Raw genomic sequence first — 16,434 nt, forward strand, 5'->3', positions numbered from 1 at the left:
AGCCTCCTGAACAATTGGGGCCATAGGAATGCATCGCCTCTTCTGGATCAGGCTGTACCTTTCTTTTTTCCTTCCTTCCTTCCTTCCTTCCTTCCTTCCTTCCTTCCTTTCTTTTTTTTTTCAAGACAGGGTTTTTCTGTGTAGCCCTGGCCATCCTGGAACTCACTCTGTAGTCTAAGCTGGCCTTAAACTCACAGAGATCTGCCTGCCTCTGTGCCTGCCTCTGCCTCCCGGGTGCTGAGATTAAAGGTGTGTGCCACCACTGCCAGACCACATTGTAGTTTTCTCTGTGAGTTCTAGGCCAGTCTGCTCTACAGAGCTAATTCTAGGACAGTCAAGGATGCACAAAGATATCCTGTCTCAAAAAATCGAAAATTCCAGTTTCAGGGCATAGTGCCCTCTTCTGACCTCCATAGGCTTTTGCACGTACATGGTTCACATATATACATGTAGCCACACACATACCCTAAATAAATACATATTATAAAAAGAGCCGGGCGGTGGTGGCACATGCCTAATTTAATCCCAGTACTCTGGGAGGCAGAGGCAGGCGGATCTTTGTGAATTCGAGGCCACCCTGGTCTACAAGAGCTAGTTCCAGGACAGGCTTCAAAGCTACTAAGAAACCCTGTCTTGAAAAACAAACAAACAAATAAATAAGAGTAGCCTGTAGTAGTGGTGGCAGTTGCTGTTGTAATTTTTAAAAACGCCGCTAAAGCCGGGCGATGGTGGCGCATGTACTCGGGAAGCAGAGGCAGGCAGATCTCTGTGAGTTTGAGGCCACCCTGGTCTATAAGAGCTAGTTCCAGGACAGGCTCCAAAGCTTCAGAGAAACCCTGTCTTGAAAAACCAAAGCAAAGCCGGGCGGTGGTGGCGCACGCCTTTAATCCCAGCACTTGGGAGGCAGAGGCAGGCGGATCTCTGTGAGTTCGAGACCAGCCTGGTCTACAAGAGCTAGTTCCAGGACAGGCTCCAAAGCCACAGCGAAACTCTGTCTCGAAAAACCAAAAAAAAAAAAAAAAAAAAAACCAAAGCAAACCAAACCAAACCAAAACGCTGCAAAGAGATGTCACACCATGCAATAAGGCTCGCATGAGAGGCATATAGGAAGAAGAGAGAGCAGGGCAGAGATTTGTCCCTGGCGACAAGAGCGATGGAAGTGGGGGGAGAATGGGAGGGAAAGAGAGAGAGAAAGACGTGGGAGGTGGGTAAGGCCCACCTTTTTAAAAGGGGGGGGGGGATGTAGCAAATGTACATAGGAAGTGCTCTTAATGGCTGCAGCTGTCAGGCCCCTAAGGGCAGGCCCGTACAGAGGCCTAAACAGCGCTGAGGAGTAGGAAGCGAGCAGATTTCTGTTAATTCAAGGCCAATGTGCTTTACAGAACAAGTTCCAGGCCAGCTAGGGTTACAAAATGGATCCTGTCTCAAACAAAACAAAACAGAACATTTTCAAAAACAATTTAAGACTCTAATTTTTTTTCTGTAGAAAGAAATGCACAAGTTTGTAAAGCAAGGGAGGCATTTGGGAACTATGATGACCAGTGTCACAAATTTTGAGTCCAGTGAACTTTCCAGTCTTTTTCTTGGAGACAGGATTGCGTGTATCTTGGCCCGTTTTGCCGCTGACAGTGTAGCTAAGGGTGATCTTGAACATCGGATTCTCCTGGCTTTCATTTCCCTGGTACTGTGATTACAGACTAGTCCCACCATACTTGCACACCCACTTTAGGGGGAGTCAACTGATGGTCTTGGAGTGCTGGGAAGCAGTAAGGGGAAGTGGTGGGCTTGTTTTGTGTAACTGAAGGTTATGGATGGGACCGCTGTGTCCACGCCACCCTGCATTTATCTGCTACACACAGGCATCTCCTAAATGCTGGATAAGTGAACAAGTGAGCAAATCAACTAATTTTGGGGAACTTATTTTATGTAAAACAGCGGGCTAGCCCTTTCACATTATTTCTCTCTAATCCTCATAAGTCTGCCAACAGACATTGTGACCCCCAACTGACTGAGCAGGAAAGTGTAGGCACAGAGTGGAGCAGAAGTCATTCACTGGAAACCAGATCTAATTAACATCCGTCCATTCATTCATCCATCTGTCAAAAGATTCATTAACCATCTATTGCGTAGTACAATGATCATAGTACAATAAACACTTTAGATAACAAAACAGGCAGAGCTCTCTCAGGAAGACCAGTTCCGTGGCGGGATCGCCGGCACCGAAAGGGAATGGTTTCAGCACCATCTTCAAGGAATGTTGTTGCTCCTGCCTCGGTTATATAGTGGCTTGAGAAGACACAGGTACAAAAAGGTTGGAGTGCGGTCTGGGATGACCCTGGGCTAAGAGAGCCGGCGCGCGGTTCCGCTAAAAGCTTGGCTTGCAGACTTTCCACGCAGGCGCAGAAAACCCAAGACTCAGTTGAATAGCTTGCTGGGGATGGGGGTTGGGGATGGGGGGGTGTAAGGAACGTGGGGATAATTTGAGAAGAGGGGTGTGGCTCAGGAAGCTACGCAAAGAGGAAGGCGTGGCTCGACCAAATCTCTCCTCGCCTATTTGCTTCCGCCGCCGAGGGCGTGGCCTAAGGGCTCCCTTCTCCGAAGGGCGGCGCAAACCCGGTGTTCCCTACGCCTCGAAGTCGTGGTTTAAGGCGGACCCTCGAATCTTCTGGTAGCAATTGGCTGCCTTGCTCAGGAGGTATGGCCCTACTAGACTTCCATGCCCCGTGCGGTCACTTCCTGTGGAGTTTCCCCAGTCCTGGGAGGAGGGGGAAGAGGACGAGGGGGAGGCGAGCGGTCGTTCGGGGTTAGATTGGGGGGTGTCGGTCCGTTCAGGGCGGGTGATGACTCACGGCCCATCCCATCTTCCCGACGCCGCCCGCCCGCGCAGAGCTAGCTCCATGGCTTAACGGAGGAGGCAGTGGCGAGCGGGGGGAGGGGGACTCTTATTTTGTTAGGGGGACCGGGCCAAGGCCCAACCGGCCTGGCAGGGCTCGCCCGGGGCCGGGCGTCATGTCTCATGCAGCCGAGTCAGCTCGGGACGGCGTAGAGGCCAGCGCGGAGGGCCCTCGAGCCGTGTTCGTGCTTTTGGAAGAGCGCAGGCCAACCGACTCGGCCCAGCTGCTCAGGTGCGGGGCCACCTGGGGCCGGGAGTGACAACTGAGGTTCCCTGGGTACTCACCTCAGAACATTGGGGGACCCCGGACTGGGGTTGGAGACTCTTGGCTTAGGCTTGAAGGACGTCGGGGTGCCCATCTTGGGTGGGCACCTCAGAAATCTAGTACCGACCCACTTAGACTAAGGCTTAAAAGAGTAGTGAGTCTGCTGAGGAGGGCAGGGTCAGATTTGGGGGGCTCTTCCCCGTGTCTAGCGGGGCACATTGTGGAGTATACAGAAACTGGTCCAAGGTAGCTGAACTTGGGAAACTGGTTAGAAGCTGAATTTGGAATTGTTGAGTCGGTCGCAGAGGGATGAATTGGAGGGCGCACTGTTAGGCGAGGCACCGATTTTAAGGAAATCCTATAATCTTTTTCCTTTAGTGTGAGAGAAAGGATCCTGGGAGGCAGAGGTGCTGTTTGGGGCACTTAGTGACTGCCGGTAGCCGCCGGCGCTGTGTTTGGGGGATAACAAATGTGGAGGGGGGTTAGGGGGCAGTCTCAGATACGCCGGGTGTGTCTCTGTGTGTGTGTGTGTGTGTGTGTGTGAGAGAGAGAGAGAGAGAGAGAGAGAGAGAGAGAGAGAGAGAGAGAGAGAATAACCGAGCGGAGCAACTTGATGGGCCCGTCCTTTTCCTTCTGCGCCCCCCCCCCCCGTCCGCGGAGTCTGTCTAGAAATGCCGGGTTAGTGGAAGCCCCTCTTGCGTCTTGAGTGTGAGCTGAAATGCGGGGCGGCCGGCAGACGGGATAGATAGTTCACTCTTAGCCATAGGAGTGGGGGAGGCCGCAAACCTTATTTGGGAACCCAGAGGAGGGTCTTGTTTCTGCTGCCACTCACCCTAGCCTCTCAGCCAGCCCTGCCCACTCCCTACCCACACACCCCCTCTTCCTTTTATTTCGCCCTCCCAGCCTGTCTCTCAGTTCCCGGGTGTAATCTTGAATCAGTCTCTAGAGCTGGAGTGAGTACCGATTGCACCATCCCTGGCTGGGTGGGTCCTCCGTCTCTCCTCTTCTCATCCTCTTCCATCAGCCTTGCTTTGAAAACTCCAGCTCTTCCTTGGCCACAACCTTGCCTCTCCAGTCCCCATTTTTCCCCAATTTATGTGCAGTGGTGTGGGAGTGTGGGAGGGGGCCGCCACCTTTCTGCCCGGGGTTGTGCTGAACTCAGCTACTCTCCCGGCTTCCTCTTCCCAACTTCCTGGGTGGTTTTAGAGCCCCATCTGTGGGCAAGGAGGGGAAGAAAACCATTGGTAGACGGGAGAGACTTCTTACCAACCGAAGTCACAATCTTTCAGGATTCCAAACTTGACTAAACTCAAGGGTGAATATTATTTGGGGATGCGGTGGGTGGAACCGAGAGCCCCACACTTGGTGGGCAAGTGCTGTACCACTGGGCTGTACACTTCCAACAAGGATACATATTCACCCTCTATGTGTCTTGGGCCTGGACACTAGGGTCCTCTTTATACCCAGCAGGGAGGCCTGAGCAGAACCATCTTCGATTCCTTCTGACAGCCGAGACCGTCACAGTGCTGGGCACAGTTAAATAGGAGTGATGTTGTGCTGTGAGTGGAAGCCAGGGCTCTTATATGCTAAGCAAACTCCAGCTCCTGTGTCTTTTTCTTTATAATTTGAGAGGAAGCCTCTCCATATAGTCTAGGCTGACCTCAGCCTCCTTCCTTCATCTGAGATAAGGTTTGTTTTGTGTGGCGGTGGATTGTTGATACTGAAAACGGGTGTGTGTTTTGATCTATCTAAAAAGTAGGAGGAGACAGGGCAGTTTCTTCTTAGCTAAGAATGATGCTCCTGTGGCCAGGCGGATCCTGCACTCAGACTCGCTCTTTGAAGATGCTCGCCGGCGGAGTGAGGGGAGCCTTTCCTCATTCAGTCCTTTTATTTGGATGGGTATCAGCAGCCTATGAACTCTGGCTGAGGCTGGAATTCCTTTGCAGAGTGGTAGCTCCTGCTGCAAAGTAAATGAGGGAGCCCAGTGCTCTTTGTGATGCATTCAGTTTGTGTTACAATGGACTCTCAGCCTGAGGGGTGCCCATACTTGCTCTGTGTGCCTGTATATAGACTTGGGTTCACATTCAGCTGTCGGCAAAACAGTAGGGGGTGTGGGGGCTGGGAGAACTCTGAATGCAAAGCCTGGAGTCCTTCTACCAAGTGAATTGTCATTCCCAAAGTCCTCTTGATTCCCCCTCTTAAACCCAGGTTGTGGTTGTTGGAGCGAGGGAGTTGGGATCCAAGCTTTCTTATTGTTCTGACCCTTAAGGGCCTGTGGGTAGCAGTGAGGAGTGGGAAGAGGGAAAGGATATGGGACTTGTGTGTGGGAGCCCGCCCGCCTCAGGGTCTGGGGAGGGGAGGGCATTAGTGCTCCCAGCAGTCACTGACCACCGCTCCTTCCTTCCCTCCACCCTCAGCTTCAATTCTTTGCTTCCGGAATCCGGGATTGTTGCTGACATCGAATTAGAAAACATCCTTGACCCAGACAGCTTCTACGAGCTCAAAAGCCAACCCCTACCCCTCCGCTCCAGGTAGGCCTGGCTTAACTGACCCTTCCCCCGTCCCCCTCCCCACTTGAAGGGCAAGGGCCCTCTGAGCCCACCCAACCCATTCTCCCCTTCTCAGCAGCCTGTATTTTCCCTGTGATGGGATTGGAGGCCCGAAGGTGGAGAGCAGGTGGGCAAGCCAGCACGTCTCTGGCCTGCCCTCACCCTGCCCTACCTTGTTTTCCCTACTCGGAATTCTCGCAGGCCTGGCTGCGTGGATGGGCGTGGCCTTCCTAAGCTCCCGCCCTCCAGGGGGTAGGGCTGTGCAGCCCCTGTTCAGCCCTCCGCACACCTGGCAAGCCCACCCCCCCAGCCCTGGAGCTTCCAAGCTAGTGGGTGGAAGACCAAATGTGCTGAGTCATCGGCCGGGGCGCTTAGAGAGGGGAGGGGACCTGGAAGAGGGGCAGGAAGAGAGGATTGTGAAACCTCTGAGATTTTCAAAACTAACTGGCTCCTGGCAGCAGAACCCTGCCTGGTCAGGGAGGAAGTGGAGTCTGGGGCCCTGGAGCCTGCTGCCCACTTCTAGGAGCTCCAGATGAGGCTTAGCAACTCTCGTGTTCCCACTTCACTCCAGCTTCAGATCCACGTGAGCTCACCACCTTTTAGTAAGAGAAACTCCTATTCTTTTTTTTTTTTTTTTGGTTTTTCGAGACAGGGTTTCTCTGTGGCTTTGGAGCCTGTCCTGGAACTAGCTCTTGTAGACCAGGCTGGTCTCGAACTCACAGAGATCCGCCTGCCTCTGTCTCCCAAGTGCTCAAACTAAAACTTTTTTTAATGATTTTATTTTTATTTTTTGTGCACTGATATGTTGCCTGCATATATATCTATGTGAGTGTGTTAGTCCTCCTGTAACTGAAGTTACAGATAACTGTGAGCTGCCATGTGAATGCTGGGAATTGAACCTGGGTCCTTTAAATGAGCATCCAGTGCTCTTAACCACTGAGCCATCTCTCCAGCCCCCAATTTTTTTGTTTGTTTGTTTTTCGAGACAGGGTTTCTCTATTATAGTAGTCCTGGCTGTCCTGGAACTCACTCTGTAGACCAGGCTGGCCTCGAAGTCACAGAGATCCACCTGCCTCTGCCTTCCGAGTGCTGGGATTAAAGGCATGCACCACCACTGCCGGGTGAAACTTTTAAAAAAAAAAAAACAGGATTTTTTTTTTCTGTGTAGCCCTAGCTGTCCTGGCTGTAGACCAGACTAGGCTGGCCTTGAACTCACAGAGATCCACCTGCCTCTGCCTCCCAAGATACTCCTTTTCTTAGAGCCCAACTTCTGCACTTACTCTGTGAACCTGCTCCAACTGAGGTTTCACCATTAAGACTTATTTCCCCTGAAACAAATGGTCAGACTGTGACCTCTGAGTGATGGAGCTTTGTCTGGTTCCAGCGTCTCCTGAGGCCCACATCCAGGCCTGGTACCTATGTTTCCTACCCACACATTGTAGTCTGGGAACACAGAACAAGACAGTTTCTCGATCTAGTCCAGCACAGACTGACCCTTAGGCTTGAAAAGAGACTTCTAGCTTACCTGTGACCCCATATTTCCCATTTCGCAGCCTCCCAATATCACTGCAGGCCACAGCAACCACCCCAGCTACACTGTCTGCATCGTCTTCTGCAGGGGGCTCCAGGACCCCTGCCATGTCATCATCATCTTCATCTCGGGTCTTGCTGCGTCAGCAGCTGATGCGGGCCCAGGCCCAGGAGCAGGAGAGGCGTGAGCGGCGGGAACAGGCAGCAGCTGCTCCCTTCCCCAATCCTGCACCTGCCTCCCCAGCCATCTCTGTGATTGGTGTGTCCGCTGGTGGCCACACATTGGGTCGTCCACCCCCTGCTCAGGTGCCCAGGGAGGTGCTCAAGGTAAGGACAGATTCAGAAGCTCTGGGAGTTAGTGACTAAGAAGCAGTCCTAGGAGCTAAGGGGTGGCCTGGGGTCCAGGTGACTTTTGGACAGCGTCCATGTGGTTCTAAGGACAGGTCATGATAGTGTCTAAGGGATCGGCCCTTGTGCCAGTGTGCTGATGATCTCTTAGGTTTTCTTCTGGACTCGTGAGGATATGTAGGAAAGCCATGTGTGGGAGAGTCTCTGTTCTATTGGGTGGTATCACTTAGCAGGGAACTCTGAGGACTCTGACAGCGTGAACTAGAAACTTGAGAGAACTTATTAACTTGGAGAGATGGATGTTTTCAAGGATTTCTGGGAAAAGTTTAGGGTCTTGGCAGATTCACTAATATTTTTGAGATGTTCTCCAGTCTTAGGCTCACATGAGCCTAAAATTCGTTGAGTTATGGGGTCAGGCTGGGGCTCAGTTATTTCTCTTTTGTGCCTCCTCGCCTTTTATTTCACAGGTTCAGACCCACCTGGAGAACCCCACCCGCTACCATCTGCAGCAAGCTCGCCGGCAGCAGGTGAAACAGTACTTGTCTACCACACTTGGGCCCAAGCTGGCTTCCCAGGCCCTCACCCCACCACCAGGGCCTACCAGTGCCCAGGCGCTTCCTGCCCCTGAAACTGCCCATGCCACTGGCCCTACAGGCAGTGCTCCTAACAGCCCCATGGCACTGCTCACCATTGGGTCCAGCTCAGAGAAGGAGGTAAGAGTCTGTCGGTAACCTTCCCTTATGCCCTTCGTCCAGTTGTGTTGTTGTTGTTGTTGGTGGTGGTGGTGGTGGTGGTGTGTGTGTGTGAATGCTGGGTGTTGGGAACAGAACCCAGGGCCTTGCACACGCCAGGCCAGCACTCTACCATTAAGCTACTGCCACCCCCAGCCTCCCCTCCCAGTTCTTTTAACCCTGTACAGTATTTACTTCTTCCCCCAGATTGATGATGTCATTGATGAGATCATCAGCCTAGAGTCCAGTTACAACGATGAGATGCTCAGCTATCTTCCCGGAGGCACTGCAGGGCTGCAGCTCCCCAGCACGGTGAGGCCCTACAAAGGGAGGTGGTCTGACAACTGTGGCATTCTTCTGTCACTAAGACCACACCCGCACTGGCTGTGTGTATATGAGTGACCCTTGCCATGCATTATTCTAAGATTGAGAGAGAGGCCTTAAATTGAGAATGGGGCTTAGACCCACCACTGCCCTTGGGCCTTTGTTGGACTTCATGGAGAGGTGGCCCTGGTAGACTTAGACATACAGTATGGAGAGTTTATACACATACTATTACCTGGGCACTTGGGCTGAGTACCAACAAGTGGGAATCATGTAGCAGTTTGAGTGTCCCAAGGGATTCCGGTACTACCGTGTAGTAATCGGAACCAAAGGCTTGGGTTATAACAAGTGTTTGGACATTGTACTACTATTTGGAGTGTACCAAGTCCCTTGTGATGAATTGGGCCAAGAGGCTGGGTCCTCGTAAATGGATAAAACTTTCCAGAGCGAGAGAGCTACCATTATAACAATCTGATTCTAGAGCATGCCTTGACAAGTTAATCTCATGGCTTTTCCCAACTTACCAGGAGCCTAGCACCTTATATAGAAATGATAATGCTCTGGGGCTGGGGACGCAGCCGAGTGGAGGAGTGCTTGCCTAGCCTGTGATGAGGTCCTAGGTTCTGTCCTCAGTACCACACACACACAAAGTTCTACTTTTATCCTAACTTCTCACTGTTTCGGACACAGCTAGAGGTTATGAGGCAGATCTGAAAGCCTCAAAGGGGTTTCAGTATGTGACAGCTGACCAAGGGCTAGGGCTAGATCCACTTCTATACAAGTGCGTTGCACCAGACTGTATCTAGCATAGTATAAGAGAGAGGCAAAAACTAGGTTGGTATAAAAGCTGCACTAGCTGTGAAATAGACTAGACCACCTGAGGTATCAGAATGTGGGGGTGGACCAGTAGGAGCTTATGGTTTTTAAAATAGTGATCACACTTAAAGCTGGGGATTCAGCTGGAACTCTCCAGAAAGCCAGATTCTGGGTGGCATGTTGCCATGATAATTTACCAAGGTCTGAAAAGACTTGAGTTGGAGTGTTCCAAGAATGCTGGCTTGGAATGCTGTGCTGGAAGCAGCTAACGGCCTGGAATGTCAGACCAGAACTGACAGACCTGAGAGTTGGGATTTTCCAGCATTTTTCTTCTCAGAGCCAGCCCGAGAGTTGTTTTGGAGAAGGGCTTCAGAAAGACCACTGAGGCATTTGAGGGGCTGGGTGGGTGGACCCCAACCCGTACAAACCAGAGTAAGTTCACCTGTTTCTGTTCCTGCTGTTAAGTATCATGTAACACTTCCCTGAAGGAAAAGGGGTCCCCTGGAATCCCCGATCCTTGCATTAGAGGGCTCTGGCTTTTAATATGTGAGGGTCAGGAGCCCGAGTTTGAGGAGGCTGTGCTGTGCCTTTGGTGTCCGCAGCTGCCTGTGTCAGGGAATCTGCTTGATGTGTACAGCAGCCAAGGAGTGGCCACGCCGGCCATCACTGTCAGCAACTCTTGTCCAGCCGAGCTGCCTAATATCAAACGGGAGATCTCTGGTAAGTGCTAGGGTCTTGGCCCTATACCCCACCCTGTCCCTTGAGTCAAACCCTGTCACTGCCAGGTCTGGAGCTAGACCTGACTCTAGGGAGAGGGTTTGAGCTTTTCAGAAACAGGTTGAGGCTGGGGCTCGGAGGGTAGCTTAGTATCTGAAGACCTTAGATTCCATCCGAAGTATCACAGAGGAGAGAAACAAAGCCAACTGCTCCCCCCCCCTTTTTTTCCCCTCATGTGACTCTTGGTCCTACTTTCACCCCATTTTCTCTGACTTCCTCTTGGGTGCAACAGAAGGCCTGTGCCACAATGCTTTCATTAAAAAAAAAAACTAGCAAAGAGAGGCATTTTGTTTATTTTTTTGAGACACAGTTTCACTCTGTAGCCTAGGCTGACCTCAGATTTCCAACAGCCCTTTTGCCTCAGCCTCCTGAGTGCTGAAATTACAGAGCTATGCCCAAATGCCCAGTTCTGGAACTCCCTATATAGCCCAGGCTGGCATTGAACTTGGAGCGATCTTCCTGTCTCTCCTTCACAATGCTGGGATTATAGGCACGGACTAGCATGCCTGGCTCAAGACATCTTTGAAAGCAGTCAACAGGTGTGGTGGTGCATGATCATGGTCCCAGCACGTGGAAGGTTTAAGGCCACTATGAGCTATATATTGAGACAGAGGAGGAGAAGAAGAAAGAAGAAAAGAAAAGAAGGAAGAAGAGGAGAAGAAGAATTACAAGAAGAAATTGAAGTTGTTGAAGTTGTCATTCATCATCATCATCATTGTTGACGTCAGGGTCAGCGGGTCAGTTAAGAGCACTGGCTGCTCTTGCAGCGGACCTGGGTTTGATTCTCATGACTGCTCATAACTATCTGTGACTCAGTTCCAGTGGATTCAGAGCCCTCTTCTGACATCTTTGGGTCCCAGGCATGCATGTGGTATCACTCATGTGTGAAGGCAAAGCACCCATATACAGAAAATAAAAATAAATCTACTTTTTAAAAAATCCCTCCAAGTCTGGCTCTGTGCCAAACTCTAGTTGCAGCTAATTTGGAGACTGAGAAGGAGAATGGCTTAGGTCAGGTGTTCAAGGCCAGCCTGGACAACAAAGCAAGACCCCCATCTCTAAGAAAAGTCACACCTTCTGTCCCTCTCCCACTAGCCCCTACCTCTGCATCTTCAGGGACTCTGCTTCCTGTATCCAGAAGCCCTGATATCCACCCTCACTCTCTTCCAGAAACCGAGGCAAAGGCCCTTTTGAAGGAGCGACAGAAGAAAGACAATCACAACCTAAGTAAGCCCCAGAGCAGGCGCATTTGCCCACCTGCCACTCAGCCCTGCCGTGCTCCTTGCTTCAAGGGCCACCTTCCATGGGGAGCCTCCCAGCACCCCTGTTCCTCTCTTTCCTTTACCCATTGATGACTCTTTCCTACTCTTTCTTTTTCTCCCCCTCTCTTGAAAGTTGAACGACGCAGGCGATTCAACATTAACGATAGGATCAAAGAGCTGGGCACCCTCATCCCCAAGTCCAATGATCCGTGAGTCTGGGCTGGGGACCCCAGGCCAATGGGAGGTGGAACAAGCACCCTGGACCAGGAAAGTTGTTCCTTGGTGTCTGCCATGTAGTCTTGCCCAGACAAAAGTTCTCTAAACCAGATGCTGAGGCTCATACCTGTAATTCCAGCACTGGGGAAGCTGGGGCAGGAATATTGCCATGAGTTGAAGGCCAGCCTGGGCTACATAATAAGTTCTAGACTATCCTGGTCTACAGAGTGAGACTCTGCATCAAAAAAACAATACCTCCCCTGGAAAGAGCTCTCTGCCTTAGCTGGGGGACTGTAGCCCCTCAGACTGCAAACAGGCATGTCAGTTTGTCCTATCTGCACCCTGCTGAACACAAGTGTTCCAGTCATTCAGTACTTTTTTTTTGCTTACTCAGGATTTAGTTATTGGGCCTTTGCTTTGTAGCAGGTAGTTTGCTAGGCTCTGAGCATACCAGAGGGCACAAAGGAGACCCTTGTCCTCTTGGATCTGATACTCTAGTTGGAGCATGTAGACAGTTAAGACAAGTACAACCCTGCCGGGCGCCCGCCATTAATCCCAGCACTCAGAAGGCACAGGCAGGTGGATCTCTGGGTTTGAAGCCAGCCTGGTCTACAGAGTGAGTTCCAGGACAGCCAGGGCTGTTACACAGAGAAACCCTGTCTTGTAAAACCAAAAAAAGAAAAGACAAGTATAATTTATGGCACATGTTCTAATGAGGGCTGTGGAACATAATGAACAGAAGGGAACAGGGCCTGTCATCCGAACACTCGGCAGTCTGAGGCAGGGGGATCTACAGATTGAGGTCAGCCTCATAACAACAGGAAGAACACAGTGGGGTTTGAAGAGATGACTCAGCAGTTAAGAGTATTGGCTACTTTTCCAGAAGACCTGGGTTTGATTCCCAGCACCCAGATGGTGTTCATGACTCTAGCTCCAATACCCTTTTCCGGCCTCCATGGGCCACAGGCAGGCACTATTGGAGCACACACACACATGCAGGCAAAACACCCATACGCATAAAGTAAATAGATCTCAGTAAAAGTTTTTAAAAACAACCAAAGGAGGATGGGCGAATGTTAGGAAGACGAAGCAGGGTGTGAGGAGCATAGGACTGAGCAGGCCTCAGCTGACAAACGCTTGAGTAGAGAGCCTGAACATGGAGCTGTGTGTATAGCTAAGCACGGTGCTTACCTACTGTGTGGAAGGCCCCGTGTTCTTCCCTAGCGCCAAGAGCAGGGATGGACAAGATTAAGGGGGCCATATGGTGGACGGAGAGTGCTCCGGGTGAAGGTTGTATCCAAGTACAGGGTCTGAGATGAGAGTCGTTTCCCATGTGAACACTAAGAGGCCAACCTCGGCTATAGTGGGGGAAAGGAGGAAGAAGGGGTCATGGTACAGAGGGCTTTCAGGTTTTAGGGTATAATGACCACCAGTGGAAGATTGCAAGCAGAGGGGTTTTTGTAAGCATTCTAACCGTTTGGTTTACCGCAAGTTGTGATGTGGTCAGATACTCCATCTACCTGGTACAGTCCCCTAAGAGACTTCATATGCAGCACTCGGTCTTTCTTCCCTCTTGGGCCCCACAGGGAGATGCGCTGGAATAAGGGCACCATCCTAAAGGCATCTGTGGACTACATCCGCAAATTACAGAAGGAACAGCAGCGCTCCAAAGACCTGGAGAGCCGGCAGCGATCCTTGGAGCAAGCCAACCGAAGCTTGCAGCTTCGCATTCAGGTTTGGGAGAGGGGATAAAAGGGTGAGGGTGGCTGGAACTTCCAGCAGGTGGAGGCAGAGAGAGAACAGGCAAGTTTTCCCTTTGGGCAGTTCAATTCAAATGATATGGAAATAAGTAATTAGAACACCATTAACAAGACTAATAAGGATACCTAGAATGGTAGGCCACACCTTTAATGCTGTACCATTCAAGATCAGAAACCGGTGGATCTGTGAGATCAAGGGTCAGGGCTGTATAGTGAGACCTTGATTTAAAAAAAAATTATTAATGGTGGCTCACAACAATTTGTAACTCCAGTTCCAAGGGATCTGATGCCCTCTTGTGGCTTCCACAAGCACTATACACATGATGCATATACATGCCGGCTAACCACCCATAAATCTGACTAGGTAGTGGTGGCACACACCTTTAATCCCAGCACTTGGGAAGCAGAGGCAGGAAGATCTCTGAGTTCGAGGGCAGCCTGGTCTACAGAGCGAGTTCAATAAGTAAATAGGGAGATTCTCAGCTGAGCATGGTGGCACACATTTAATCCCAAGGAAGCAGATTTCTGTGATTTCAATGCCAACCTGGTCTACATAGTAAGTTTCATGACAACCAGAACTACATAGTGAGACCCTGTTTGGGGAAAAAAAAAGGAAAGGGAGATTCTCTAAATAATTAAAAACTAATAGCAATGAATATTTGCTAATGCGCATGGCATGTATCTTATGTACTGTAACAAGCGCTGTATGCCCTCTAACACATTTAATTCACAGAAAGAGCCCTGTGGAATAACGCGCCATTGTACCATTGTACAGATTGGGACTCTGGAGTTCAGAGGCTGCATTGGAACCTAGTAGCCTGCCCTTTTCATGAGTACACTCCTCTATCTATGAGGGACTTTGAACCCCATCTTATTTTGCACCCACTCCTTCCTTTTTGCAGGAGCTAGAACTGCAGGCCCAGATCCATGGTCTGCCAGTGCCTCCGACCCCAGGACTGCTCTCCCTAGCCACTAGCTCCGTCTCCGACAGCCTCAAGGCAGAGCAGCTGGACGTTGAGGAGGAGAGCAGACCGAGCACGACCACATTTCATGTGTCAGGGGGACCTGTCCAGAGTGCGCCTCAGCAGCAGCCTCCAGCACCACCCTCGGATGCCCTTCTGGACCTGCACTTTCCCAGCGACCACTTGGGGGACCTGGGAGACCCCTTCCACCTAGGGCTAGAGGACATTCTGATGGAGGAGGAGGGGGTCGTGGGAGGATTGTCAGGGGGTGCCCTGTCCCCACTGCGTGCTGCCTCTGACCCCCTACTTTCTTCAGTATCCCCGGCTGTGTCCAAGGCCAGCAGCCGTCGCAGCAGCTTCAGCATGGAGGAGGAGTCCTGATGAGGCCTTACTCCTCCCCTTGGACTTCCCCACCTAAGGAAGGAGGACAAGCCTGGATGAGACCCTTTCCCCTACCCTCCTGTGAGACTGCCCGGTCCAGGAAATCTGGGGGAAGAGGAGTTGCAATCAGGCCCCACCCCTGTAATAGGCAAGGAGGAGGAATCAGGTGAGGCCCTGCCCCTTTTCCAAAGGAACCACCCTGCACAGGTATTTTTGAGGGAGATGGCAGGAAAGCGCTGTGAAAGCTCAGTTCATCTGAGAATCACAGCCATTCCCCGGCCCTACTCCTGCCAGGATAAGGTTGTGCCCCTGGCCACTAGGGACCCTTATAAACAGGTCTCCCAAGGAAAGGAGATGCCAGGATCCTACTCCATTCCTTCTCTGGGGATTGCCAGGCCAGCTTTTCCTGGTACTGGAGAAAGAAAAATAAAAATGATGGTGTCCCACCCCTAGAGGGTTCAACCTTATCTTTTCCTTTTGCCCCCTGCCCTGCTCTGGGAAGGAACCAAAGTAAGGGTATGTTCCAGCCTGTTCCCCTGACAGGCGCCCCTTTTCTGTAGGAAAGGCCCAGCACAGGTATTTCAGGTATGGAGAATTTCCCTGTACAGGCCCCAGCCTCAGCCCTGACCCTTAGCACCATCCCATGCAAGCATTCCATTCAGCAGGGAGGAACGGTTCCTAAACTCCCTGCCTTAACCTAGGACCAACCTGGGACCTGACCTATGACAGCTCTGTGCCGACCTTGTTCTTGGGGAGGGAACAGATTTTAAATCTTGTGGTTTTGACTTTCTAGACCTAGATTAAGAGTGAGATTTAGATCCTCACCCCTCGGGGAGATCTTGCCTTTTCTGCCTTAAGGGACTTTGGGGAGATGATAGAAATTAGTGTGGACCCAGTCTAGGCACCCCAGAATACTACCCTAATACTACTTCTCTCCAACTTACAGAAAATGGTAAAGAAAGGGCATGTCCAGACTGTTTCCTAGCCCAGGGAGAAAGTCTCCGCAAAAAAGCAGAGGCCTGGAGGAAGGGTACCAAAAGTATATTGTACCCCTCATTTGTTTATAGGATTTTTTTTATTGAGCCCTCCTACTCAGAAGCCGGGTCAGCCCTGACCTCTGTCCCTCCCACACAGTTTTCCCTTTGGGGACTACCCCAGTTTCAGAGCCAGTCCCCACTTAGCCCCATCCCTGCCACCTGCACCCCAGGTCTTCAGCTTTAAATTGCTGGGGCCGGGCCCCAAGGAGGGTTTACTGAGGGGTCTGTAGGTTTGTGACATATAATAAATAATGTCTAGGCGTGTTTGATGCGCTTTTAACTTTGGCATTGAGTCTCTTGTTCTTGTTTTTGACTGCGCAGTGAACATGGCCCCTGCAGGCTAGGTGGAATAACAATTTTAGAAGAAACGGAACAGATTTCAGAGGGCCAAACAGAATTTTTAGATAGAATGAGAGCCTAGAGGGAAACCACCTACAAGCAAAAGCAATGAACCCACTTAAGGGCCGGCCCCTGAGCAGCCAAAGTGCTGTACTTTCCCCGATATATTTCCCCGGGGGTGCTCTGTGTGCTGCTGCTGCTTCCATTTGCTTTTCAGAGAAGCCAGGAGGAGAGTCAGGAACTT

General features: G+C 51.1%; 1 protein-coding gene across 6 annotated transcripts; it reads left to right on the forward strand.

The window, feature by feature from the left end:
- Positions 1 to 2,178: 2,178 nt before the first annotated feature.
- Positions 2,179 to 16,136, forward strand: Tfe3 (transcription factor binding to IGHM enhancer 3). 6 transcript variants are annotated; one of them, XM_075957025.1, is made up of 10 exons: positions 2,179 to 2,301; positions 5,576 to 5,689; positions 7,261 to 7,564; positions 8,053 to 8,298; positions 8,524 to 8,628; positions 10,059 to 10,176; positions 11,404 to 11,460; positions 11,629 to 11,704; positions 13,298 to 13,445; positions 14,374 to 16,136. In XM_075957025.1, exons 1-10 carry the CDS (start codon positions 2,255 to 2,257, stop codon positions 14,812 to 14,814), a joined length of 1,656 nt encoding a protein of 551 aa, XP_075813140.1. In that variant the 5' UTR covers positions 2,179 to 2,254; the 3' UTR covers positions 14,815 to 16,136. The 6 variants fall into 6 exon arrangements, with proteins under 6 accessions (XP_075813140.1, XP_075813141.1, XP_075813143.1 ...); XM_075957026.1 differs by lacking the exon at positions 2,179 to 2,301 and adding an exon at positions 2,569 to 2,695; XM_075957028.1 differs by lacking the exon at positions 2,179 to 2,301 and adding an exon at positions 2,580 to 2,695 and having other exon boundaries at positions 7,326 to 7,564.
- The last annotated feature ends 298 nt before the right edge of the window (positions 16,137 to 16,434 follow it).

The sequence above is a fragment of the Microtus pennsylvanicus genome, chromosome X (assembly GCF_037038515.1).
Source record: "Microtus pennsylvanicus isolate mMicPen1 chromosome X, mMicPen1.hap1, whole genome shotgun sequence".
Lineage (NCBI taxonomy): Eukaryota > Metazoa > Chordata > Mammalia > Rodentia > Cricetidae > Microtus > Microtus pennsylvanicus.